Here is a 27,188-nt window from a genome sequence, read left to right as displayed (position 1 = left end):
AACATGGATCACCAGGAATGTGGGTCACCAGGGCTCTGACCAACATGGGTCCTCCCATAGGGGATGAAACTGGAGTAGTGCACGAAGCTCTTCCTGCACTTGGGGCATTTGCAAGGCTTCCCTTACTGGTGATTCCATTGGTGTCTGGTCAAGTTAGAGCTCTGGGTGAAGCTCTTCCCACACTGGGAACACTCGTAGGGCCTCTCCCCAGTGTGGATGCGCTGGTGCCTGATGAGGTGGGAGTTGTACTTGAAGCCCTTCCCACAGTTGGGGCAGCGGAAGGGCCTCTCCTGGGTGTGAATCCGCTCATGCAGGAGGAGACTGGAGCTGGTCTGAAACCTCTTCTGACACTTGGGACACTCGTAGGGCCTCTCCCCAGTGTGGATGCGCCGGTGGGTGATGAGGTGGGAGTTGTGCTTGAAGCCCTTCCCGCACTCTGGGCAGCGGAAGGGCCTCTCATCCATGTGAATCCGCTCATGCAGGAGGAGACTGGAGCTGGTCTGAAACCTCTTCTGACACTGGGGACACTCATAGGGCCTCTCCCCAGTGTGGATGTGTTGGTGCCTGATGAGGGCAGAGCTGCAGCTGAAGCCCTTCCCACACTCCCCACACTCGTAGGCCCATTCCCCAGTGTGGATCATCTGGTGGCGGATCAGGGTGCTGCTCTTGCTGAAGCTCTTCCCACACTCCAAGCACTTGTAGGGCTTCTCCCCATCATGAAGCTGCTCATGGACCACCAGCTCTGAGCTCTGGCTGAAGCTCTGTCCACCTGCCTGGCTCAGGGTGGGTCTTTCCTCCTCAGAGCCCCCTGAGCTGGGTTTAGAGCCCCTCCTCCTCTGGGATCTCTGGGGATTTTCCTCCCTGTTGGATTCCTCCGCCCTGGAGTCACTCAAAACTGCCTCTTGCACGAGGTTCTGCTGTGGGGATTTGTCCTCCCTGGTCTCCATCCTCAGCTCCTTGTCTGGGGGAGAAAGGACAAGGAGAGGATGGGATTTGCCTCCGTGCCAGAGGGAAGGGGAAGGAGATCCCCCCAGAGCATCCCTGGCAGGACGGGGTTGGCAGCAGGGTTGTCCTGCAGCTGGGGGCTGTGCTGGGCATGGAGATGGAGCGGGAGAGAGGGGGAAAGGGGCACTGACTTCCTCCTCACCTGCCTGGCTGTCCCAGGGCATTGTGTCAGTTTGAAAAGACAGGTGTCTGCTAAGGAGGGCAGGAGACTCCCTTAAATTGGAAAATGTTAATCCCTTCACTTGGAATTATAATTTTCAAAATAAGAGGCTGTCAAGCAAAATCTATGGGAATAGGAATAACAGTTCTTCAGTGGAAAAATTAAAAATAGAAATGCAGTAGGACTAAAAAATTACTTACAGAGTCAGAATATGGCCTGACACCCTGTGGGTCAGAGTGTTGGTAGCACTCCTGTTAAATGGTGGCTGCAGTGCTCCTGCAGTGACAGGTGTGGTTCTGTTGGAGCAGTGATCCTGTAGAAGGGTACAGTTTTCCTCTGAAGGTCCAGTGGTGGTGCCGATCGGCCTGGTCTTCCAATGGGATCCCGTGGAGCTGACAGCTGCTCTTCTGGGAATCCTGTGGGAGAAGGCAGACTCCTGTTCACATCCTCAGATTATATCCAGGTAGGAATGCTTGGCTCCTCCCTCTGGGCGGAGCTTCTCACAATGGGATGATGGAATTTTTATCAGTGACACTCAATGGCCCATTAACAGAAGATATCTCCCTGGAGGGAGGATTCCATGTGGAAGAGATTAAGTAAACTGCTCAATTAACAGATGATAATTGCCCCACCTTTAACAGAGGGTAATTGAATACACACCCAGCTAAACCTGAGACACTGTTCCAGCCTTGGAAAGCAGGATTTGGTACCAGGACTTGTTATGGAATGCAACCCTGATTGAAGGCAGAGATAGAATCTCCAGAGCTTGCAGCCAGAAATGGGCAGTTGTGTGATACTCATTTCAATATCTTCTCTTTTGGAATTATTGACTAATGATTATTTGCTTTGCCAATCTAATACTTCTGTAATTTTTTTGCAAATTTGCGCTATCTAAATTACACTGTTCCTTAAGTTAAGTTGGTTTCTGTATCTTTGGTGCTGGCCCTGCCCACTGGTGAAACAGGGCCCCATCCGGCCTAAGTGTTGCCTGGAAAGACAAAAACCCTCACTTTATATGTCCCCCCTTCCTCCTTGTTCCCCACACTTCATACACTGATCATGATGTCCTATGGTCTGGGGTATCCCTGGGGTCAGCTGGGATCTCCTGTCCTTGCTGTGTCCCCTCCCAACCTCCCCCACACCCTCAGCCCCTCCCCAGAGTGGCTGAATGAGGGGCAGGACAGGCCTTGGTTCAGTGTGAGCTCAGCAAGAACGAAACCATCTCTGTGTGCTCAGCCCTGTGCTCAGCACCCGGCCCTGGCATTTCCTCCATTCCCACCCCGGACCCCCCTTTCCCACCCCTCTGCCCCACGGCCGCCACAGCACTGGCTGACAATAGAAGCAATTCTGTGGCAATTCCAAGTTTCATTGGTTCCTGCACAGCTCCAGCTCAGCTGCTGGCAGGTTCCAATTGAAGAAAAGTGCAAATTCAGCCCAATAGAGATATTATTGAAAGGAAGGGGAAGCGTTTAGTAGCTGTCACAAAGGTGACAGAGATGAAGAGAATAATGATTCTCATATTTGGCAAAGAACCCAAGCCTGGGAATTCAGGAGTTATTTGGGAATTTAGCTACTTGAGCTGGCCTTCTTGTAGCACTTTTAGCAGCCTTGTGTTCTACACCATGGGGTGAATGAACCTTGCCAGTGTCACTGGTAGCATTTGCTCGCTTTCCTCCAGTGATTTTAACAAACTTTTCAAGGAAGGACAACAAAATATTTTCTTTACACTCCAGGCCAACAACAGCGGTTTTCCTCATCAGTTCTGCCATAGGTCGCTCAGAGGAAGCTGCATCAGAGTTTCCAAGAGTTTCTTCAGAGAGAACCACAACCTCCTCAGAGGAGGGAACCATGCTGTTGTCAAAAGCACCTGGGGTCAAAGAACAGTGCCCTGAACTCACTGTGCCAAAAGAATTTTGCAATCTGGTTAAGAAAATTGTTAGAGAGATGCCTCTGTCCAAATTAAGGCGCTAACAAGACCAAATCCTACGTGGATTTTATTGAACAGTAAATGTGAGATAGAGAGAGAGTTGGAAAGAAAGAGAAAAGGGGGGGAGAGCAAGGGAGTGACAGGGACAGAGACCTCCCCTGGGGCAGGGCAAGTGTGACATTGTCCCCTGTGTGTGTGGCTTTCCAAGGGTGGGGGTTTTACACCTGAGCCAGTTTGGGTAAGGGGGGTGGTGTTCACCCCCTGAGCAGGGATTCCCCCACTGTTTCAGGTTGCAGTGTAAGATGGAACCAAATGCATGTTTTCAATCCCCATCTTCATCAACTGCTATAAACAGGTGGGGCAGTGTTCTTTATCTCTTCCATGACTCAGCCCTGATAACGCCCTCCAGGGGAGATATCTTCTGTGAATGGGCCATTGACTGTCACTGCAGGACTGATAAAATTTCAACATCCCATTGTGGGATGCTCCGCCCAGGGGGAGGATCCAAGCATTCCTACCTGGATATAAGCTGAGCCTTGCAACACCAGGAGCAGCTTGCCTACTGGATTCCCAGAGGACAAGAGCTCCAGAACCACCCCTGGACCTTCAGAGGAAGACCAGACCCTTCTACAGGATCACTGCTGGGACAGAATCACGTTCATCACTCCTGCAGGACTGCAGCCACCATTTAATGGGACTGCTGCCACCACCCTGAGCAACAGGGTGTCAGGTTATATCCTGACTCTGTCAGTTTAAGGCAGTATTTCTGTATCATTGCCGTGATCTAAATTTTCTTATTAAATTGTAATTCTGGCTTAGACTCTCGCCCAGGTTTGCCTTCAATCCAGTATAAAATTTAGTGTGCTCATCCCTTGTTTTCCTCCCAAAGCAGGATTTCCCATCCTGAAACCTTCACTAGATGAAGGAGGAGGCTGTGAGGAAGAGGAAGATGCCCCAGGAGCCCCAGGCAGGTGAGGAGGAAGTCAGTGCCCCTTTTCCCCCTCTCTCCTGCTCCATCTCCCAGCCCAGCACGGCCCCCGGCTGCAGGACAACCCTGCTGCCAACCCCATCCTGCCGTGGATGCACTGGGGGGATCTCCTTCCCCTTCTCTGTGGCACAGAGGCAAATCCCATCCTTTCCTTGTTGTTCCTCACCCAGGGAAGAAGCTGAGGATGGAGACCAGGGAGGACAAATCCCCACAGCAGAACCTCGTGCAAGAGGCAGTTTTGAGTGACTCCAGGGCGGAGGAATCCAACAGGGAGGAAAATCCCCAGAGATCCCAGAGGAGGAGGGGCTCTAAACCCAGCTCAGGGGGCTCTGAGGAGGAAAGACCCACCCTGAGCCAGGCAGGTGGACAGAGCTTCAGCCAGAGCTCAGAGCTGGTGGTCCATGAGCAGCTTCATGATGGGGAGAAGCCCTACAAGTGCTTGGAGTGTGGGAAGAGCTTCAGCAAGAGCAGCACCCTGATCCGCCACCAGATGATCCACACTGGGGAATGGGCCTACGAGTGTGGGGAGTGTGGGAAGGGCTTCAGCTGCAGCTCTGCCCTCATCAGGCACCAACACATCCACACTGGGGAGAGGCCCTATGAGTGTCCCCAGTGTCAGAAGAGGTTTCAGACCAGCTCCAGTCTCCTCCTGCATGAGCGGATTCACATGGATGAGAGGCCCTTCCGCTGCCCAGAGTGCGGGAAGGGCTTCAAGCACAACTCCCACCTCATCACCCACCGGCGCATCCACACTGGGGAGAGGCCCTACGAGTGTTCCCAGTGTGGGAAGAGCTTCACCACCACCAACAGAGCCACCGGTAAGAGACGCCCTGCAAAAGCCCCAAGTGCAGGAGGAGCTTTGTGCCCAGCTCCAGCTTCAACCCCTATGGGAAAACCCATGTTGGAAAGGGCCCGGGTGATCCATGTTCCCTGTGATCCATGCTGGGAAGGCACCTGTCCCTTTTCCTGCCCCTGTCAATGACATGGTGTGGAATGAAGAACATGAGGGTCTGGCCATGGCCATGTGATTACATTCATTCTCACCTCAGGTCATTGCCAGGGGCAGGAAAGGGACTCTCTCTCCCTGAGGAGAAGGGTGTCCATTCCAGGGAGGGGAAATACGAAACTGGGAAGAGCCAGTAGTTGATGTTGTAATTTTCCCTGTAAACAGTTTTATTGATCCCTTCTGTTATCAATATTGTTTCTGTTCTGTTTGTTCCTTATCTCATTACTGTTCCAAATAAATTGTTCTTATCCCACCCCGGGATCTTTGCCTTTTGTGCTTTCCATGGGAGGCGGGAGGGCAGCAAGGGCAGCGCGGTTTTAGCGGGAGCAGGAAATTGGGAAATCCCATTGCTGAAGCCCGGCCCGTGGAAACCGAGCATCCCAGCTGGTGCCAGCCCTGGTGGCCATGGCAGCAGCCTTGGGAGCGGGTCCCTGGCTGGGGCTGTGGGAACCTCTTCCCTCTGGTGCCCAGGGACAGGAGTGGAGGGAACGGCTGCAGCTGAGTCGGGGCAGGCTCAGGTTGGATGTCAGGAAAAGGTTTTTGCCCAGAGACTGCTGGGGCCCTGGCCAGGCTCCCCAGGGAAGGGTCCCAGCTCCAGGGCTCTCTGAGCTCCAGCAGCATTTGGCCAGTGCTGCCAGGCCCAGGCTGGCAGTGTTGGGGTGTCCTGTGCAGGGCCAGCAGTTGGACTGGAGGATCCTGATGGGTCCCTCCCAGCTCTGCCAATTCTGTGGTTCTGGGATCCCATAAGCCTGGGGATGGGGGCTGCCAATGGTTGCCATGGCAACGGGCTCTGGCTGCAGGCCTGAGCTGGTGGCCATGGCAACCACCCCTGGCATGGGGTCTCCATGGAGCTGCCAAGGGACTGAGCATAGCAACAGGGGGCTGGTGATGGTTGCCATGGAAACTGAGCATAGCAACAGGGGGCTGGTGATAGTTGCCATGGGAACTGACCATAGCAACAGGCGCCTGGTGATGGTTGCCTGCTAAGGATCAGATTTGTCACAGACCCTCATAGGGGCTCCATGGGGACTTTCCAAGAGTCTCCAGGCTGTTCCACAGCTGGAATGTCACAGGCAGAGACAGGGGCTCCATGGAGACCTCCCAGCCCTTTCTGGGGATGATAAAGCTCCCTGTGGTCAGAGGCAGTCACAGCCATTCCATGGTGACATCCCAGGGCACCTTGGGCTGCAAAGGCACCGATCTGTCACAGGCATTCATGGGGGCTCCACGGTGACATCCCAGGAGTCCCCAGGCTGCCAAAGAGCCGGGATGTCCCAGACACTCACAGGGGTTCCTGTCATGGGCACAGTGGGAACTTCAGGCAAAAGCTTTATTTCTTTATTGGAGAAACTCCAAACGTGAGATGGAGAAATGACACCCAGCAGCCACAATGGATCCTCAAACCTCTGCAAGGCCCCTGGACTTCTCAAATTCCTTCTAAGAGAGGAGACTGGCAGCGACTGGGTTCAATCCCAGCCCCAGAATTTGTCAAAGGTTTATATGTAAAAGATGGGACAGGTTGAATCCAACTTTAACAAAATTTGTCCCACAGGATTAATGATAAAAAGCCAGCTATATTTATATAAATAGGGCTCTCATTGATTTTGATCATGATTAGACAGAAAGATCTTAAGCGGAGTTATTTACTCCACAGTGCAGGAACTATAACAATTATTAGAATATTGTGCTCTAGGCAGCAATTTTGAAGTCAACAGGGCCTTGCTGGAGCTGTTGGAGCCCTTTGCAGGCAGACCCTCCTGCTCCAGCAGGAACTGCCTTTCCTGTGCCATCAGCAGGGCAGGTCCCGCTGCAGGAAAAGCCCCAGGCCAGCCCCAGCACAGGGAAGGCCTCAGGCACAAGGTCAGAGTGCCATGCTGGGAGCTGTGCCAGGGAGAGCCTGAGGCACCAAAGGCACCTTGGCAGCAGCAGCTGCTTGCAGGCCATGGCCAGAAGCCTCCCTTGGCAGCCCGGCCTGGTGGCCACCACTGCAGAGCTGCTGCCTCAGGGCTCATTCCTGGCTGGGCTCTGAAAAGCCACTTGTGCTCCAGGAGCCTGACTGGGAAGCCATTGGCCCCAGCACCTTGGGGATGAGATATCAATGACAAAACTCTTCATGCCAGCAGCGACAAGGCAGGGGCAGAGCAAAGGGCACAGCCAGGCCCAGGGGACAGGGCTGCCATGGTGATGGCTGTCAGGTCACTGCCCCTGCAGCAGCCTGGCTGCCCTCAACAGACATTCTGGCCAGAAGCCTTGTGAGGGCACCCAGAAAATCAGAGAACCCACACTACAGGAATTCCATCCATGGGGAGGGAAAGGGGTTTCCCTATGTCAGGTTGCACAAAGCTCCTGCTCCTGAACAATTCCTAGGATGGCACATCCACTTCTCTGGCAAAAGAGTTGCAGTTTTGTTCCACTCTCATCATTGTAAAATATTTCCTCCTTCTAACAAATGGAAATCCAGACTCATTCACTTTAGAATTATTGACCCTTGTTCTGCCACTGCAAAATTGCAAGAAAATACCTTTGGCAGTTATTTTTCCATTTTCACACACTTTGGAGAGGACCCAGACATCTTCCAAGATGGGGTTTGGAGGCCTCATCTCATAACCCGCAGGCAGAGGCTGCAGGATCTGGGCTCATTAGGGTGGAGACTGAGGACAGAACAGGAGTAGCCTGGCAGGGGCTGAAGGGTGGTTTCAGAGAGGCTGGAGCTTTTCTTCCTAGAGGATATAAGCATGAGAAGTAAATAATGGCACCAAGGGCAGCTGGGGAGGCCCCAACTGGGCAGCAGCAGAAAGGAATTTCCTTGGCAGGGCAGGGCTGTGGTGCAACACGTCCCCCAGCAGGAGCCTGGAGCAGCCCAAGGCTTTGTGTGGGCAGGCAGAGGCAGGCAGGAGGCAGAGCTGTCAGCAAAGGAAGGGCCCAGCCACGTGGGGCAGCTGGGGGATGCCCACAGCCTGCAGGGACAGAGGCGCAGGGCAGGGACACCGTAGGACAGCCTGGGCTGCACAGGGCACAGGCATGGGCAGCAGCTGCAAGACAGCCCTGACAGAGCCAACTCCTGCAGCACTTTGGCCATGGCTGCTGGCCCTGGGCCTGAGGCCAGCAGGGGACAAGTGACCCTTGCAGGCCTGGGGCCTCATGGCCTCCTTGTCCCTGCTCAGCAGCCTGGCAGGGGCCGCCCCATGCTCCTGTCCTTGGCATTGCCCATCCCCACATCCCAGTGCCCCAGCAAGAGCCCTGAGCAATGAGGGAGGGACAGGATCTGCCTGGCCAGGGGCTGGGGCTCAGGCCTTGGCCCTTTGCATTCCTGAAACACATCCAGCTTTGCTCAGCACCAGAGACACATTTCCCTTGCTTGTCCCCAGCTGTCATCACTGCCTCCAGTGTTCTGCTCTACCTGGAACCTGGGGACATTTTCACATGAGTTGTCTCCCTCAGTGGTACCCATTAAAAGTTAATGAAGCTTTGGACTTTGAACGTGAGTTTGAGTTCTCCAGAAGTTTATTGAGCGCAATCTGAGGGACTGAGTGTGATGCAAACAGCACCAAAGCCTCAAGAGGGTCATTGAAGTCCTTGTGCTGAGTCGGTGCTGCTGAGCAGAGCCAGGCTGCTGGCCCAGTGTCCTAGGTTAGAATAGAAAAATGTCTTCTATTCCCATCCTCAAGAGCTGCTGAAACCAGGAGGGACATTGTTTTTTTCCTTATCTCCTGTTAATGGGCCCATCAATGTCTCGCCTCATGACTCAGAGATAACTCCCTCCAGGAGCCATTTCTGTTTATCGGGTAATCAAGGACCCACCCCATGACTCAGAACAATTTCAGCCCATTTTGAGATTCCCTGCCCAGGCGGGAGGAGCTCAGCATCCCCACCTGGATACAATCTGGGCTTTGGGACAGAGCAGTCAGTCTTTCCACTGGATTGCCCAAGGAATAGCTGCCCTTACCCACTGGTTTCCAGAGGACAAGAGCTACCAGATTGTTTCTACAGGATCACCACTTCAACAAGACCATTTCATCTGGACTGCTGCCACCCCCCTAACTAGCAGGGTGTCCGGTTGTATTCTGACTCTGTCATTGATTTTTCTTTTGTATTATAGCATGTATATGGTTTTATCCCTTTTCCTGATAAATTGTATTTCTCACTTGGAATCTTTTACTGGTTTTGCTTTGAAACCAGAACACAGAGGCAGCTCCTGGCAAGGGCAGCAGAGCTGCAGAGAGACAGCTCTGGCCAGGAGCAGCTCCTGTGCACAGCCCAGCAGGGCTGGGGCACTGCCAGGGCCCCTCAGGGACACCAGCAGGGCACAGACTGAGCTCCCAGGGGCTCAGCACTGGCAGGGGCTGTGGCATGGCCCAGAGGGGGCTGTGTCACAGCAGCACCTCTGTGGCTGTGTCATAGAGGCACAGAGCAGCTGGGATGTCAGCAAGGGGCTGTGTGACAACACAGAGTGAGTTCTGTGAGGTAACAGATTGGGCTATGACATCACAGAGTTTTTGCTGTGAGGTCTTGAAGCCACCACAGTGTCCTACAGGGCTCTGTGTAACATCACAGAGCAGGCTGTGATGTCATGGCACGGCTGTATGACATCATAGAGCAGGCTATGAGGTTAAAGTGTGTGCTGTGACATTACAGAGTGGGTGTAAGGCATCACAGAGAGGCTCATGTGACATCACTGAGGGGGTTGTGACATCGCAGAGGTGGCTGTGGCATGATAGGGTAGGGTGTGAGGCCATAGAGCAGACTCTATGATCATGGAGGGTGGCTCAGTGACATCAGAGAATGGTTTGTGACATCAGTGGGTGTCTGAGTAACATCACAAAACAGGCTGTGACATCACAGAACAGGCTGTGACATCACGGAGTGACTTTGTGACATCACAGTGTCTTCTGTGATTTCACTGCACAGCTGTATGACACCACACAGTGATATGCCAGCCTTGGGACTGTGACATCACAGGTGGCTGTGTGACATCACAGGGGCTGTGTGACATCACAGATGGCTGTGTGAGGTCCCTGGGGAGGTCACTCTGCCCCGGCCCCCTCACAGTTCCCCCCAGAGCAGTCCAACCCTGCTCGTGCACAGTGGGGTCCCCTGTCCCCCCGGGTCCCCGCGCCCCTGGCGCCGCAGCCTCCCCCAGAAGATGTTCCACGAGATCGACCCCAGAGCCTGACACGGGGATGGGGGCCCGGGGCCCTGGGGGTGGCACAGGGGGACAGGGACCCCCCAGCAGCATCCCCGTGTCCCCCAGGGCCAGAGCCTGGGCCAGGGCTCCTTCACCCTGTTACCAACGAGGGGCTGAGAGCACTTAAAACATCCCCAGCAAGGGATCAGCAAAAACCAGATTTAATATTAAGCGACAGCACTACAGAGTTCCTTGGCAAGAGTCACTCTGCTCCTGAATGGACACGTCAGGCACACCAAGGAAACAAAGCAACAACAAAACCAAACAAAATCCAGGCAATCAAACCAGAAATGAACCATGAACTGTCCGTGTGTCTTTGCATGCATGCATGTGTGCCTAAAAGACAGTGGGGGCAAGGATAAAAGGAATGCAGCCTAAAAGCTAAACTGAGCTCAAACTTAACAGGACTTGACTGATACCTTAGACTTCAGCATTTAGCAAAAGAACAGCACTTAACAGTATCTAAACTTACTTATAATTTATGACCTAATGATTTCACAGTGGAATAACACTTAACAATATTCAACTTAGCTTAAAACTATACTGAACGCAACAACTTAGGAAAAGAACAACTCTTAGCAGCATTAAACTTTGCTTACAGCTTGTGACTCACCCTTACTTACAGGCCTGACCGGCTCAGCTATCCAAGACACTCAGACCCCTCAGAGAGCAGCATTTCTGCCACATTTCCCCAGCACAGGCACTCCTGTGTGCACACAGACACCAAGAGTCAGTGCAAGGCACCTGTGAGAAATTCCCCTGAGGGCAGGGAAATGCTCCCTGAGGATGCTTTGGCATCTCCCCAGCAGGCAAAGGGCTGAGCCTGGAGGAGTGGGGGACTGGCCCAGGCTCCGTCGTTGTTGGGGATCCCCGAGTGCAGCAAACGGGAGAGTTGCCGGCTGGGAGAGGCCCCACTCAGAGGGAGTCACTGGCCCAGGATAGCTCCAAGGGCTCCTTTTGGAGCGCTGTGTGCAGGGCCCCAAGCGAGGGGCTTCAGTGCCAGCAATGGTTCATCCCGGCCGCACTTGGCACCAACAGCTTTCTTTGGCAGGGTGAGAACAGGGATGTTGTGCCACGGAGGGAACAGAAACAGCTCCCAGGGCTGCTCCTACAGAAAGCAGGAGCTGGTTGGGCAGCAGCAGTGCCTGGAGCAGACAGTGTTTGTGATGAGCTGCAGAGGAGCTGAGCCCAGGGGCTGTTGGCCAAGGCCGAGGCCCAAGGAGCATTTCTCAGCTGGCAGGGCGGCCTGAGAAGGGGAGGGGGGAATGCAGCAGCACAGGGCCCATGGAACCAAGGGACCATTGTGACACCAAGGCTCCAGTGTGACACTGTGGGGCCTCATGGAATTATGGAGACCACTGTGACATTGCTCAGCCTCATGGGACCAAGGGGACCATACTGACACTGTGTGACTCCATGGAATGTAGAAATCATTGTGACACTGAGAGGCCCCATCGAACCAAGGGTCCATTGTGACACTGAGGGGCTGCATGGAATCTGAGACCATTGTGGCACTTTGGGGTATCATGGAACCAAAGGTCCATTGTGATATTGCAAGGCCTCATGGAACCATTGAACCATGGAAAGACCTATAAGACACTTCACATCCTCATGGAACCAGAGGGCTGTTGTTACACTGAAGGGACTCATGGAATCATGGAGACCATTGTGACACTGTGAGGCCCCATGGAATAAGCAAAGCATTGTGACACTGTGGGCCACCATGGAACCAAGGAGACCATTGTGACACTGTGGGGCCTGATGAAACCAAGAGGCTTTTGAGACATTGCAGGGCTGCATGGAACCAAGGGGCCATTGTGACATTGCAGGGCCTTCTGTCATCAGTTGTCCATTGTGACACTAAGAAACCAAGGAGGGCCATTGTGACACTGCAGGGCTTCATGGAACCAAAGCTCCAGGGTGACACAGAGAGGTCGCCTGTCATCAATGGTCCATTGTGACACTGTGGAGCCAAAAGAGACCATTGTGACACCACAAACCCCCATGGGCCCAAGGTCCATTGTGACATTGCAGGGCTCACAGAACAGAGGAGTGATGTGACATTGTGGGGCCTCTGGAACCACAGAGACCATTGTGACACTGCAAGGCCTCATGGAATTGTTGGGACCATTGTGACACTGCAAGGCCTCATGGAATTGTTGGGACCATTGTGATACTGTTGGACCCCATGGAACCAAGGCACCCTTGTGACACCTCAGGACCCCATAAAACCAAGGGAACACAGAACAGGTCTGCCTGGTTTGGCCTCCCGTGGGCCACCTGACTGGTCCAGCTGACCTTGGCATGTTGAGGGTCTCTTCTCATCTGCTGCTGAAACACTGGCGATCCGTGCTTTCCTTCCTATGGAAGAGAACTGTCCTTCTCCTCCAGGCACCCATGACCAAAATTGGGATTTCACCAGCAAATTTCCTTATATCTGGGATTGTTCCCATAGCAATATTGCCAGGACAAGTCTGTCTGGCAGTGGTTTCACAAGGGTCACCTCTCATCTGGCCCCAAAACCCTGGGGAAGGCTCTGTGCTTTCCTTCCTATGGAAAGGAACTGCCCTTCTTGGCCAGGTGCCCATGGCCAAATTTGGGTTCCACCTCCAACACTGCCTATTGTGACAGACTGGAGGAGATTGCTGGCTTGAATCATTTTGTGTGTGTAGGAGGAAGGGGCAGGTCCAGCCTTGCCCTGCTCTGTGACCCCAGCCCTGCCCTGCCCTGGAACCCCAATCCCCCAGATCCTCCATCCCAGCCCAGCAGTGGCTGCCAGTCCCTGGCACAGCACAGGCAATGCTCCACAGCCACCTCTGCAGCCCCAGCCCAGCTCCCGAGGGACCAAATGAGCCCAAGCCCCACCTGGGGGAAGGGCCCAGGAAGACCGAGGGTGACCACAAGGGTGACCACAAGGCAAGCACACATCTTGACCCTCCCTCCTCTTGGCATTTCCATCTGAACAACATTGGAACCCAGGTGTGAGTGCTTCTCTGTATCTTATTTGTCTTTTTCTCTGTCTACTTCTTCTATTTCTGTCTCCTTGCAAATTTTGATTAACTTCAACTTGAATGGGCTTAGAGTTTGTGAAGTTGAATGGGCCAAGTTAATGCTTTGAGAAGTGTTTGTTTTTGATTCAGTGTCATATTAAACCTTTTGCCAAAGGTTCTCTGATTTTCTAAAGTTGCCAGTAAAGGCTGTTTGGTTGTTTTGAGCTCCTGAGGATCTCTTGTTGGTATTTCTCCAGTAGATCCAACTCAGAGGACACAAACAATTGTAATTCCTTTAAAATGTCTCGTTGAGGGAATTGTTTGAGGAGTGGGAGTCAGGGCTTGCCTGTCCTGCTTGGCCCAGCCCAGGCAGGGCTTCCCCAGCCACATTCCACACTCCATTGCCCAGCTGGAGCCGCTGGTGCCTCTGAGTTGTGCTGCCCCAGCCCCAGGGGCGCTCTCCTTGTCTGCCCATTCCCCCACGGTCTCTGGGCAGGGATGGCCTCAGTGGGGGCTGCTGACATCCTCAGCAAGTTGCAGAGGCTGCTGCTGAATTTTACTGCTCCAGAGGCTTGAAGTGCATTCAATCTGAATAGATCATATTTAAAAAGACAGTGAGAAAACATTTTTTAGGCGCTGCTTAGGTTTTTCTTCCTGTTAATACATGGATATGTGCAATCTCCAATTGACACTGAATCCAAGTACCTCCTCATTCAGTTTGAATGGATATGAAAATCAAGACCTTTCCTGGCTGACAATCAATCAGACTCTGTCCCTACCCCCACCCCACCATTTCCCCCATCCAAGCCCTGGCACTCAGAGCAGCCTTTGTGCAAATCTGAGCTCCCTCCAGCCCAGGCTGCACCTGCAGGTTCCAGCTCCTTGGCTCCAACTCCCACCTGCTTTCCTTGCAGAAGGAGCTGCCCGAGACACAGAGGGATGTTCATTTCTTGTCAGCCAACAGAGCCAAGGGAAAGCACAGCTCCATCAAATGCAAAAGTCATTCTTCCCCTTGGCTCTGCCCTGCCCTGATCCCCACAGCCTGTCCAGTTTCCTTCATCCCTCCAGTGCCAGGGACTTTCTGGGACAAGGGAGCTCTGCTCTGGCTATGGAGGGAGGTGCAAGTGCAGCCCCTGGAGTGACAACCACAGCTCATCAGGTTTGTGTCCTTGCAGGGACCAGGAACTGCTGAGACTCAGAGGCACAGAAAGGTTTCTCTTCATGGCCAACATAAATTTTGAAAATTTGAAAATTTAATAGACATCAAAACCCTTCCCTCTGCTCCTTTTGACATCCCAACAACATCTGACATGTCCACCATCCACAAGGGATTGCCATAGAAAGGATTTAGACAAAGACATGAGAAGAGGCAATATGAAAGATAAAAATACATCTAAGATGCTGAATAAAGAGTTCTTTAAACTTCTGAAAGATTGGGCAACTCCCTGAAGCTCAAAGCATGAAGCCATTCAAGGCAGATGCATTGGAATGACCAGAGAACAGCTGCAGGAGGAAATGTGGGGGCAACAGGAAAGACATAGATGCAGCTGCTCTAAATGAAGAGATGTCCTTGGACATGGCCATTTAACCAGGAGAGCAAGAAACACCTGAAGGAAGAAGGGAATGAAATATTAGACTGAATGTTGGAGGCACAGCTAGAGGGGAAGATTAGTATTTCTTCTCGTGCCATCAGCAGAAGAATCCAGTTGATCCAGGAAATTCCTGTTCCTGGTGGGAAAACTTGGCCATTTCTTCAAAGTACTCAAGTGACCCAGATAAGAAAGATTTGCTTCTATATAATGAAGCTAACAGGTATTAAAACCTGTGCCCCTTTCCAGGCCAACATCAGTTGTGTGCCCATGAACAGGCAGTTCTCCTGGTAGGGCCCCAGTAGCCAGAGGTGCTGAGCTGGGATTGGCATCTCCCAGAGAGGAGCTGAGGGAGAGCAGAGCACCTTGCAAGCTGATGAGTCTGCTGGAATTCCATCCCCTCCCCATTGCACAGTAGCCCTGCATTTCCCTCCTCCAGCCTTGGTCTCCAGCACAGCCATGGAGCCTCTTTGGGCTCTTGACTGTTCCTGCAGCCCCCAAGGGCAGCTGAGCTTTGCCTTTGGCACACTCAGCCCTCAAGGGGCTCTCCTCCACAACAGGTAATGTTGGAGGTGGAAGCCAAATTTGGCCATTGGCTCCTGGCCAAGAAGGGCAGTTCCTTTCCATAGGAAGGAAAGCACAGAGCCTTCCCCAGGGTTTTGGGGCCAGATGAGAGGTGACCCTTGTGAAACCACTGCCAGACAGACTTGTCCTGGCAATATTGCTATGGGAACAATCCCAGATATAAGGAAATTTGCTGGTGAAATCCCAATTTTGGTCATGGGTGCCTGGAGGAGAAGGACAGTTCTCTTCCATAGGAAGGAAAGCACGGATCGCCAGTGTTTCAGCAGCAGATGAGAAGAGACCCTCAACATGCCAAGGTCAGCTGGACCAGTCAGGTGGCCCACGGGAGGCCAAACCAGGCAGACCTGTTCTGTGTTCCCTTGGTTTTATGGGGTCCTGAGGTGTCACAAGGGTGCGGGGTCCAACAGTATCACAATGGTCCCAACAATTCCATGAGGCCTTGCAGTGTCACAATGGTCCCAACAATTCCATGAGGCCTTGCAGTGTCACAATGGTCTCTGTGGTTCCAGAGGCCCCACAATGTCACATCACTCCTCTGTTCTGTGAGCCCTGCAATGTCACAATGGACCTTGGGCCCATGGGGGTTTGTGGTGTCACAATGGTCTCTTTTGGCTCCACAGTGTCACAATGGACCATTGATGACAGGCGACCTCTCTGTGTCACCCTGGAGCTTTGGTTCCATGAAGCCCTGCAGTGTCACAATGGCCCTCCTTGGTTTCTTAGTGTCACAATGGACAACTGATGACAGAAGGCCCTGCAATGTCACAATGGCCCCTTGGTTCCATGCAGCCCTGCAATGTCTCAAAAGCCTCTTGGTTTCATCAGGCCCCACAGTGTCACAATGGTCTCCTTGGTTCCATGGTGGCCCACAGTGTCACAATGCTTTGCTTATTCCATGGGGCCTCACAGTGTCACAATGGTCTCCATGATTCCATGAGTCCCTTCAGTGTAACAACAGCCCTCTGGTTCCATGAGGATGTGAAGTGTCTTATAGGTCTTTCCATGGTTCAATGGTTCCATGAGGCCTTGCAATATCACAATGGACCTTTGGTTCCATGATACCCCAAAGTGCCACAATGGTCTCAGATTCCATGCAGCCCCTCAGTGTCACAATGGACCCTTGGTTCGATGGGGCCTCTCAGTGTCACAATGATTTCTACATTCCATGGAGTCACACAGTGTCAGTATGGTCCCCTTGGTCCCATGAGGCTGAGCAATGTCACAGTGGTCTCCATAATTCCATGAGGCCCCACAGTGTCACACTGGAGCCTTGGTGTCACAATGGTCCCTTGGTTCCATGGGCCCTGTGCTGCTGCATTCCCCCCTCCCCTTCTCAGGCCGCCCTGCCAGCTGAGAAATGCTCCTTGGGCCTCGGCCTTGGCCAACAGCCCCTGGGCTCAGCTCCTCTGCAGCTCATCACAAACACTGTCTGCTCCAGGCACTGCTGCTGCCCAACCAGCTCCTGCTTTCTGTAGGAGCAGCCCTGGGAGCTGTTTCTGTTCCCTCCGTGGCACAACATCCCTGTTCTCACCCTGCCAAAGAAAGCTGTTGGTGCCAAGTGCGGCCGGGATGAACCATTGCTGGCACTGAAGCCCCTCTCTTGGGGCCTTGCAAACAGCGCTCCAAAAGGAGACCTTGGAGCTCTCCTGGGCCAACGACTCCCTCTGAGTGGGGCCTCTCCCAGCTGGAACTCTCCCGTTTGCTGCACTCGGGGATCCCCAACAACGACGGAGCCTGGGCCGATCCCCCCACTCCTCCAGGCTCAGCCCTTTGCCTGCTGGGGAGATGCCAAAGCATCCTCAGGGAGCATTTCCTGCCCTCAGGGAAATTTCTCCCAGGTGCCTTGCACTGACTCTTGGTGTCTGTGTGCACACAGGAGAGCCTGTGCTGGGGAAATGTGGCAGAAATGCTGCTCTCTGAGGGGTCTGAGTGCCTTGGATAGCTGAGCCGGTCAGGCCTGTAAGTAAGGGTGAGTCACAAGCTGTAAGCTGAGTTAAATGCTGCTAAGATGCCCTTTAGCTAAGTAATGAAGTTTAATATAAGTTATAAGCTAAGTTGAATGTTGTTAAGTGTTATTGCACAGTGAAATCATTAAGTCATAGGTTATAAATAAGGTGAAATACTGTCAAGGTTATAAGTAAGGTGAAATACTTTTGCTAAATGCTGAAGTCTAAGTTGTGACTGTGGTCACAAGGGTTTTCAGGATGAAGAAGAGACGAAAATGTTGACTCCATGATCAGAAGGCTTGATTTATTATTTTATGATATATGTTACATTAGACTATACTAAAAAGCAATAGAAAGGAAAGGTTTCTTCAGCAGCTAGCTAAACTAAGAATAGAAAAGAATGAATAACAAAGATCTGTGTCTCAGACAGAGCAAGAGCCAGCTCTGCCATGAGTGGTCAAGAAATCCAAACACCCACAGGAGACCAATCACCTGTTGCATTCCACAGCAGCAGATAACCATTGTTTACTTTGGTTGCTGAAAACTGCAGCTTCTCACAAGGAAAAATCCTAAGAAAGGATTTTTCATGAAAGATGTCTGTGACACTAAGTAATCAGTCAAGACCTGTTAAGTTTAAGCTCAGTTTAGCTTTTAGGCTGCATTCCTTTTATCCTTGCCCCCACTGTCTTTTTAGAACACAGGCGCACAAGCACACACAGTTCTTGGTTCATTTTCGGTTCAATTGCCTGGATTTTGTTTGGTTCTGTTGTTGCTTTGTTTCCTTGGTGTGCCTGACGTGTCCAGTCAGGAGCAGAGTGACTCTTGCCAAGGAACTCTGTAGTGCTGTCGCTTAATATTAAATCTGGTTTTTGCTGATCCCTTGCTGGGGATTTTTTCAGCGCTCTCAAGGCCTTGTTGGTACCAGGGTGAAGGAGCCCTGGCCCAGGCTCTGGCTCTGGGGGACACAGGGACGCTGCTGGGGGGTCCCTGTCCCCCTGTGCCACCCCCAGGGCCCCGGCCCCCGTCCCCGTGTCAGGCTCTGGGGTCAATCTCGTGGAACATCCTCTGGGGGAGGCTGCGGCGCCGGGGGCGGGGGGACCCAGGGGGGACAGGGGACCCCGCTGTGCACGAGCAGGGTTGGACTGCTCTGGGGGGAACTGTGAGGGGGGCCGGGGCAGAGTGACCTCCCCAGTGACCTCACACAGCCCCTGTGATGTCACACTGCCTCCTGTGATGTCACACAAACCCCTGTGATGTGACACAGCCCCTGTGATGTCACAGCCCACACTGGGTTGTCATGAAGTCCCCTTATGATGTCTCAAAGCTCCCTGTGATGTCACATAGCCACCTTCAATGTCACGCAGCCTCCTGTGATGTCACAGCCCATGCTGGGATGACACAAATCCCCCTCATGATGTCACAGAGCCAATGCTGGGATATACTCTGTGATGTCATACAGCTGTGATGTGATTGAGACAGAACAATCTGTGACATCAGAAAGTCACCCTTATTAAATATTAAGCCCTGAATGTTTCAGGGTGTGTCCTGCCTGGCTAGGAACTCAGTTTACCTTTGGTAGAAAAGGTTCAGACAGTGAAAGGAAAAGGAGCGGGTTCTGCCGTGTAGCTTAGATCCAGAGTTTATTGTAGCATGGTAGATTTCTGAATCTGGCAACAGCTCCAGACAGCCAGACGACAGAGACAGAACCACGGCAGAGACCATGGCAGAGACCCCGACCACATGGTCTCGTGTCCTTTTTAAGCCCTGAGGACAGGGGGAGGGGACGGACAGGTGAGGGCCAACCAGGTGTGAGCAGGTGAAGGGTCAGGGGACGTGGACACTAGGACAAACCAATGAGCCCAGGCCTGGGGGGCATCTGCCAATCACACGACACCTTGCTGGAAGGTGCCAGGCTGGAGGGCAAAAGGGGCAGGGGAAAAGGTTGGCATCCTTGAGGGGGATGTGATAGGTGAGACAGGAAATTGTGACACACTGCAACACACCCTGTGATGTCTCAGTCTCTTCTGTGATGTCACAGACTGTTCTGTGATGTTACTCAGACACTCAGTGATGTCACAACCCCCTCTCTGATGTCACAGAGCCACCCTCCATGATGGCAGAGTCTGCTCTATGGATTCACACCCTACTCTATGATGCCACAGCAACCTCTGTGATTTCACAACCCCCTCAGTGACGTCACACGAGCCTCTCTGTGGTGTCATACTGCCAGTCTGTAATGTCACAGCACAAACTTTGACCTCACAGCCGGCTCCATGATGTCATACAGCCATGCCATGATGTCACAGCCTGCTCTGTGATGTCACACAGTCCCCTCTATGATGCTGTAGCTGCTTGATGACCTCAAACCACAAGTTCTGTGGTGTCACAGCCCAATCTGTGACCTCACACAGCCCAATCTGTGCTGTCACACAGCCCCTTGCTGACATCACAGCTGCTCTGTGCCTCTATGACACAGCCACAGAGGTGCTGCTGTGACACAGCCCCCTCTGGGACATGCCACAGCCCCTGCCAGTGCTGAGCCCCTGGGAGCTAAGTCTGTGCCCTGCTGGTGTCCCTGAGAGGCCCTGGCAGTGCCCCAGCCCTACTGGGCTGTGCACAGGAGCTGCTCCTGGCCAGAGCTGTCTCTCTGCAGCGCTGCTGCCCTTGCCAGGAGCTGCCTCTGGGCCAGGAGCCCGGCCCAGTTCTGCAGCACAGACACAGCAGAAGGATTTGAACAACCCTCTTAGGCTTTGGTGCTTTTTGCATCAGACTCATCAGTGCCTCAGAGTGTGCTCAAAAACCGCTCAATGATTGAAAGTCAGATTGAAACATGGCAGTTTCTTGTACTTAAAAGAGATCCTCATGAGGAATATGACTGACAAAATGTCGCCAGGTTCCAGGTAGAGCAGAACCCTGGAAGCACTGATGACAGCTGGGGACAAGCAAGGGAAACGTGTCTCTGGTGCTGGGCAAAGCTGGATGTGTTTCGGGAATGCAAAGGGCCAAGGCCTGAGCCCCAGCCCCTGGCCAGGCAGATCCTGTCCCTCCCTCATTGCTCAGGGCTCTTGCTGGGGCACTGGGATGTGGGGATGGGCAATGCCAAGGACAGGAGCATGGGGCAGCCCCTGCCAGGCTGCTGAGCAGGGACAAGGAGGCAATGAGGCCCCAGGCCTGCAAGGGTCACTTGTCCCCTGCTGGCCTCAGGCCCAGGGCCAGCAGCCACGGCCAAAGTGCTGCAGGAGTTGGCTCTGTCAGGGCTGTCTTGCAGCTGCTGCCCATGCCTGTGCCCTGTGCAGCCCAGGCTGTCCTACGGTGTCCCTGCCCTGCGCCTCTGTCCCTGCAGGCTGTGGGCATCCCCCGGCTGCCCCACCTGGCTGGGCCCTTCCTCTGCTGACAGCTCTGCCTCCTGCCTGCCTCTGCCTGCCCACACAAAGCCTTGGGCTGCTCCAGGCTCCTGCTGGGGGACGTGTTGCACCACAGCCCTGCCCTGCCAAGGTAATTCCTTTCTGCTGCTGCCCAGATGGGGCCTCCCCAGCTGCCCTTGGTGCCATTATTTCCTTCTCATGCTTATATGCTCTAGGAAGGAAAGCTCCAGCCTCTCTGAAACCACCCTTCAGCCCCTGCCAGGCTACTCCTGTTCTGTCCTCAGTCTCCACCCTAATGAGCCCAGATCCTGCAGCCTCTGCCTGCGGGTTATGAGATGAGGCCTCCAAACCCCATCTTGGAAGATGTTTGGGTCCTCTCCAAAGTCTGTGAAAACGGAAAAATAGTGGTCAAAGGTATTTTCTCCCAAATCTTGCAGTGGCAGAACAAGGGTCAATAATTCTAAAGTGAATGAGTCTGGATTTCCATTTGTTAGAAGGAGAAAATAATTTACAATGATGAGAGTGGAACAAAACTGCAACTGTTTTTGCAAAAAGGCTGATGCACCATGCCAGGAATTGTCCAAGAGCAGGAGCTTTGTGCAACCTGACATAGGTGTGGGATCTCAGCACATCGTTCCCGATGTCCAGAGATGCCAGGAGAACCCTTGGGGGGTCTCGAAAACCCTGGAATGTTGCCAAGAGTGTTTGGTGGCTTGATTTTGATCCATCCACAGAAGTAACAAGAGTCTGAGGACAAGAGAATCACTTTAGAGTACAAGGTGTAAAAGAGACACATTTAGAGGGTGAGATATAGACTTTAAGGTTTTTGGTACAGGGGGGTTATGGAGACAAGATGGAGGGATCAGGGCGTGTCTTGTCCTTCTTCTTTCTTCTTCTTGTCCTCCATCTCCTGTGATGATGTTGGCACTTAGAGATTGGTTTATGGTGAAGGTGCACTTGCCAACATGGGCGAAAAGCATTGGGAAATAAAGGTAAATATTGTATACGTAGGTTTTAGTATAAAAAGACATGACCGCCCCGTGGGTGGTCAGAGAGTGCCTGTGACTGCTTGCAGATCAGACCTCTGTTGGGCAGACAGAAAAATTTTGTAGATAAGAAATAATAAACAACCTGAAGACCGAAAGCTGAAGAGTCCAGACTCGTCCTTTGCATCGCGCCCACCAAAGAACCACTCTACCCATGTCGGGGCAGAGACAGACAGCCGGACCCGACACATAGAGAAACCCCCTGCCCGTCCCAAGGATGGAATTCCTGTTGTGTGGGTTCTCTGCTGTGCTGGGTGCCCTCACAAGTCTTCTGGCCAGAATGTCTGCTGAGGGCAGCCAGGCTGCTGCAGGGGCAGTGACCTGACAGCCATCACCATGGCAGCCCTGTCCCCTGGGCCTGGCTGTGCCCTTTGCTCTGCCCCTGCCTTGTCGCTGCTGGCATGAAGAGTTTTGTCATTGATATCTTGTCCCCAAGGTGCTGGGGCCAATGGCTTCCCAGTCAGGCCCCTGGAGCAGAAGTGGCTTTTCAGAGCCCAGCCAGGAATGAGCCCTGAGGCAGCAGCTCTGCAGTGGTGGCCACCAGGCCAGGCTGCCAAGGGAGGCTTCTGGCCATGGCCTGCAAGCAGCTGCTGCTGCCAAGGTGCCTTTGGTGCCTCAGGCTCTCCCTGGCACAGCTCCCAGCATGGCACTCTGACCTTGTGCCCGAGGCCTTCCCTGTGCTGGGGCTGGCCTGGGGCTTTTCCTGCAGTGGGACCTGCCCTGCTGATGGCACAGGAAAGGCCGTTCCTGCTGGAGCAGGAGGGTCTGCCTGCAAAGGGCTCCAACAGCTCCAGCAAGGCCCTGTTAACTTCAAAATTGCTTCCTAGAGCACAATATTCTAATAATTGTTATAGCTCCTGTACTGTGGAGTAAATAACTGTGCTAGTGATCTTTCCATCTGATCATGATCAGAATCAATCAGAGGTGTATTTATACTAATTTATCTGGTATTCTATCATTAATCCTGTACGACAAATTGTGTTAAAGTTCAATTTCACCTGTCCAATGCTTTTGACCTTTGACAAAGTCAGGGGCAGGAATGTGATCCAGCTGCTGCCAGTCTCCTCTCTTAGAAGGAATTTGAGAAGTCTAGGGGTCCTGCAGGGCTTTGAGGATCCATGGTGGCTGTAGGCTGTCTTTTCTCCACCTCAAAGCTTTTGCCTGAAGCTCCCACTGTGGCTATGACAGGAACCCCTGTGAGTGTCTGGCACATCCCAGCTCTTTGGCAGCCTGGGGATTCCTGGGATGTCACCGTGGAGCCCCCGTGAGTGCCTGTTACAGATCGGTGCCTTTGCAGCCCAAGGTGCACTGGGATGTCACCATGGAATGGCTGTGACTGCCTCTGACCACAGGGCTCTTTTCTATCCCCAGAAAGCCCTGGGAGGTCTCCATGGAGCCCCTGTCTCTGTGTGTGACATTCCAGCTGTGGAACAGCCTGGAGACTCTTGGAAAATCCCCATGGAGCCCCTGTGAGGGCCTGTGACAAATCTGAACCTTAGCAGGCAACCATCACCAGCCCCCTGTTGCTATGCTCAGTTTCCATGGAAACCATCACCAGACCCCCCCTGTTGCTATGGTCAGTTCCTTGGCAGCTCCATGGAGACCCAATGCCAGGGGTGGTTGCCATGGACACCAGGGCTGGCACCAGCTGGGATGCTCGGTTTCCACGGGCTGGGCTTCAGGAATGGGATTCCCCAGGTTCCTGCCCCCACTAAAACCGCGCTGCCCTCGCTGCCCTCCCGCCTCCCATGGAAAGCACAAAAGGCAAAGATCCCGGGCTGGGATGAGAACAATTTATTGGGAACAGCAATGAGATAAGGAACAAATGGAACAGAAACAATATTGATAACAGAAGGGATAAATAAAACTGTTTACAGGGAAAACTAAAACACAACTCACTGGGTCTGCCTGGCCACAATTTCCTCTGCCTGGAAAGGAGACCCTTCTCCTCACTGAGGGAAAGAGAGACTCCCTTTCCTGCCCCTGGCAATGACCTGAGGTGGGAGTGAATGTAATGACAGGGCCATGGCCAGACCATCATGTTTTTCAATCCCACATCATGTCATCGGCAGCGGCAGGAAAAGGGACAGGTGTCTTCCCAGCATGGATCACAGGGAACATGGATCCCCAGGACTCTTCCCAATGTGGGCCCTCTAATGGGAGATGAAGCTGGAGCGTGCATGACGATCTTCCTGCAGCTGGGGCATTTGCAGGGCTTCCCTCACTGGTGGCTCCGTTGGTGTCTGGTCAAGTGAGAGCTGGTGGTGAGGCTTGTCCCACACTGGGGGCACTTGTAGGGCCTCTCCCCGGTGTGGATGCGCCGGTGGGTGACAAGGGTGGAGTTTTGCTTGAAGCCCTTCCCAGAGTCAGAGCAGAGGAAGGGCCTCTCCTCGGTGTGAATCTGCTGGTGGCAGAGGAGATCAGAGCTGGTCCGAAACCTCTTCGGACACTGGGGACACTCGTAGGGCCTCTCCCCAGTGTGGATGCGTTGGTGCCTGATGAGTTCTGAGCTGCAGCTGAAGCCCTTCCCACACTCCCCACACTCGTAGGCCCATTCCCCAGTGTGGATCATCTGGTGGCGGATCAGGTGGGAGCTCTTCCTGAAGCTCTTCCCACATGCCAAGCACTTGTAGGGCTTCTCCCCATCATGAAGCTGCTCCTGGACCACCAGCTCTGAGCTCTGGCTGAAGCTCTGTCCACCTTCCTGGCTCAGGGTGGGTCTTTCCTCCTCAGAGCACCCTGAGCTGGGTTTGCAGCTCCTCCTCCTGTGGAAACTCTGGGGCTTTTCCTCCATGTTGGAATTCTGCACCGTGGAGCCACTCAAAATGGCCTCTTCCACGAGATTCTGCTGTGGGGATTTGGCCTCCCTGGTCTCCATCCTCAGCTTCTTCCCTGGGGGAGGAACAACAAGGAAAGGATGGGATTTGCCTCCATGCCACAGGGAAGGGGAAGGAGATCCCCCCAGTGCATTCCCAGCAGGACAGGGTTGGCAGCAGGGTTGTCCTGCAGCCGGGGGCCGTGCTGGGCTGGGAGATGGAGCAGGAGAGAGGGGGAAAGGGGCACTGACTTCCTCCTCACCTGCCTGGGGCTCCTGGGGCATCTTCCTCTTCCTCACAGCCTCCTCCTTCATCTAGTGAAGGTTTCAGGATGGGAAATCCTGCTTTGGGAGGAAAACAAGGGATGAGCACACTAAATTTTATACTGGATTGAAGGAAAAGCTGGGGGAGAGTCTAAATCAGAATTACAATTTAATAAGAAAATTTAGATCAAGGCAATGATACAGAAACACTGCCTTAAACTGACAGAGTCAGGATATAACCTGACACCCTGTTGCTCAGGGTGGTGGCAGCAGTCCCATTAAATGGTGGCTGCAGTCCTGCATGAGTGATGAACGTGATTCTGTCCAAGCAGTGATCCTGTAGAAGGGTCTGGTCTTCCTCTGAAGGTCCAGTGGTGGTTCTGGAGCTCCTGTCCTCTGGGAATCCAGTAGGCAAGCTGCTCCTGGTGTTTCATGGCTCAGCTTATATCCAGGTAGGAATGCTTGGATCCTCCCCCTGGGCGGAGCATCCCACAATGGGATGATGGAATTTTATCAGTCCTGCAGTGACACACAATGGCCCATTCACAGAAGATATCTCCCCTGGAGGGTGTTATCAGGGCTGAGTCATGGAAGAGATAAAGAACACTGCCCCACCTGTTTATAGTAGTTGATGAAGATGGGGATTGAAAACATGCATTGGGTTACATCTTACACTGCAACCTGAAACAGTGGGGGAATCCCTGCTCAGGGGGTGAACACCACCCCCCTTACCCAAACTGGCTCAGGTGTAAAACCCCCACCCTGGGAAGGCCACACACACAGGGGACAATGTCACACTTGCCCTGCCCCAGCGGAGGTCTCTGTCTCTCTCAGTCCCTGGCTGTCCCCCCTTTTCTTTTTCACAGGCCAGGGGCTTTACCAAATCTAAAAATATTTTTTTTCTTTGTGCCTGTCTCCTTTGTAACATCTAAACAGAGCTTTCCCTTCCTTTTCATACTCTTTTCATAAAAGAGGTATCGCAATGTATTGTGCTGAATTTCCACTTTTCTTTTATCAGAATGTGCCAGCAGCTGAGCTGGAGCTCTGCAGGACCAATGGATTTTGGAATTGCCACAAAATTGCTTCTACTGTCAGTTTATTAAATTTTGCAATTTGTTTGCATTTCCACCACAAGTTACTTGTGGGAAGAGAAAATTCAAGGCATTTTCTGTAGGCTTAAGTTTGATTTTTGTCGAGAAACAACTTCACTTTGTCCGGTGCCCAGGGAATGCTCAAGGGGTCTCTGTGCCACTCACCCTTGGGGATGCTTGGGAGCGGCTTGGGAGGGTTTGTCCCCATCCCTGTCACCCCAGGCCATTCCCCAGGGGTGTCCCTGTCCCTGTCACCCCAGGCCATTCCCCAGGGGGTGTCCCTGTCCTGGTCACCCCAGGCCATTCCCCAGGGGTCTCCATCATTCTCACCCCAGGGAATGCCTGGGGGGTCTCCCTCCCTCTCACCCCTGTGCCAGGGGGTGCTCGGGGCAGTCTCTGTCCCTCTCAGCCCAGGGGATGCTCGGGGCTCTCTGTCCCCTGGCCCTGGGGGATGCTCGGGCGGTCTCCATCCCTCTGGCCTCAGGCAATGCCTGTGCAGGGCTGGGCACCAGGGGCTCTGTGTCCCTCTCACCGCTGAGGCTGCTCGGGGCTGGGAGGGCTCTGCCACCTTCTCACCCCTGGGGAGGCCGGGGGGGTCTCTGTCCCTCTCAGCCCTGCTGTGACCCCACCCAAACATCATCGGGGTCACAGGGACAGAGACACCCCCAAAACCCCAGAAAAGCTGAACCTGGGATTTGGTTTGGGGCTGAGGATTTAGGAAAGGGCTGGAATTGGGGCTGGGTTTGGAGTTGGGGCTGAGATTTGGATTAGAGCTGGGATTTGGATTAGGGCTAGACATGGGATTGGCTTTAGGGCTGGGGTTGGGATTGGGTCTGGGGCTAGATGAGTGTGGGGCTGGGATAAGATTAAATTCAGAACTGTGAGTGTGTCTGAACATGGAGTGAGATTGAGACCAGGATCAGGGTCAGGTTTGGGAGTGAGCTCACCCAGAGCAGGACAGTGGGGAAGTCACTGTGGGAAGGTTTGGGGAAAATCCTGTTTTGGGGAAAAACAAGGTGTGAATGCCTTGGGTTGGGGATTCCTCTTGCCCAAGTCCATCTCTAGAAGTCACCTGATGTCCAAAAATCAAGAGTGAATAAAAAAATACACCAGGAGTGTCCTATGTCCAGTCTCATCCCTCTGGAGTTCTTGTGGTCCCCCGTCTCAGGGCTGTTGGGGATCCCATGGGTCCTGGGGATCCCCTCTCTCCAGGGTCCTGCTTAGGG

General features: G+C 53.2%; 1 protein-coding gene across 1 annotated transcript; it reads right to left on the bottom strand.

The window, feature by feature from the left end:
• Positions 1-122: 122 nt before the first annotated feature.
• LOC143692802 (uncharacterized) lies at positions 123-24,922 on the bottom strand. The gene is made up of 3 exons (XM_077173033.1): positions 24,908-24,922; positions 24,073-24,496; positions 123-769 (listed from the first exon to the last, which is right to left on the bottom strand). The coding sequence occupies exons 1-3, from the start codon at positions 24,920-24,922 to the stop codon at positions 123-125; spliced, it is 1,086 nt and encodes a 361-aa protein (XP_077029148.1).
• Between the last annotated feature and the right edge of the window lie 2,266 nt (positions 24,923-27,188).

This window comes from Agelaius phoeniceus, unplaced genomic scaffold (assembly GCF_051311805.1).
Source record: "Agelaius phoeniceus isolate bAgePho1 unplaced genomic scaffold, bAgePho1.hap1 Scaffold_108, whole genome shotgun sequence".
In the NCBI taxonomy this organism is placed as follows: Eukaryota; Metazoa; Chordata; class Aves; order Passeriformes; family Icteridae; genus Agelaius; species Agelaius phoeniceus.
Note: the sequence above shows the minus strand (reverse complement) of the source record. Positions and strands in the feature narration are given on the sequence as shown.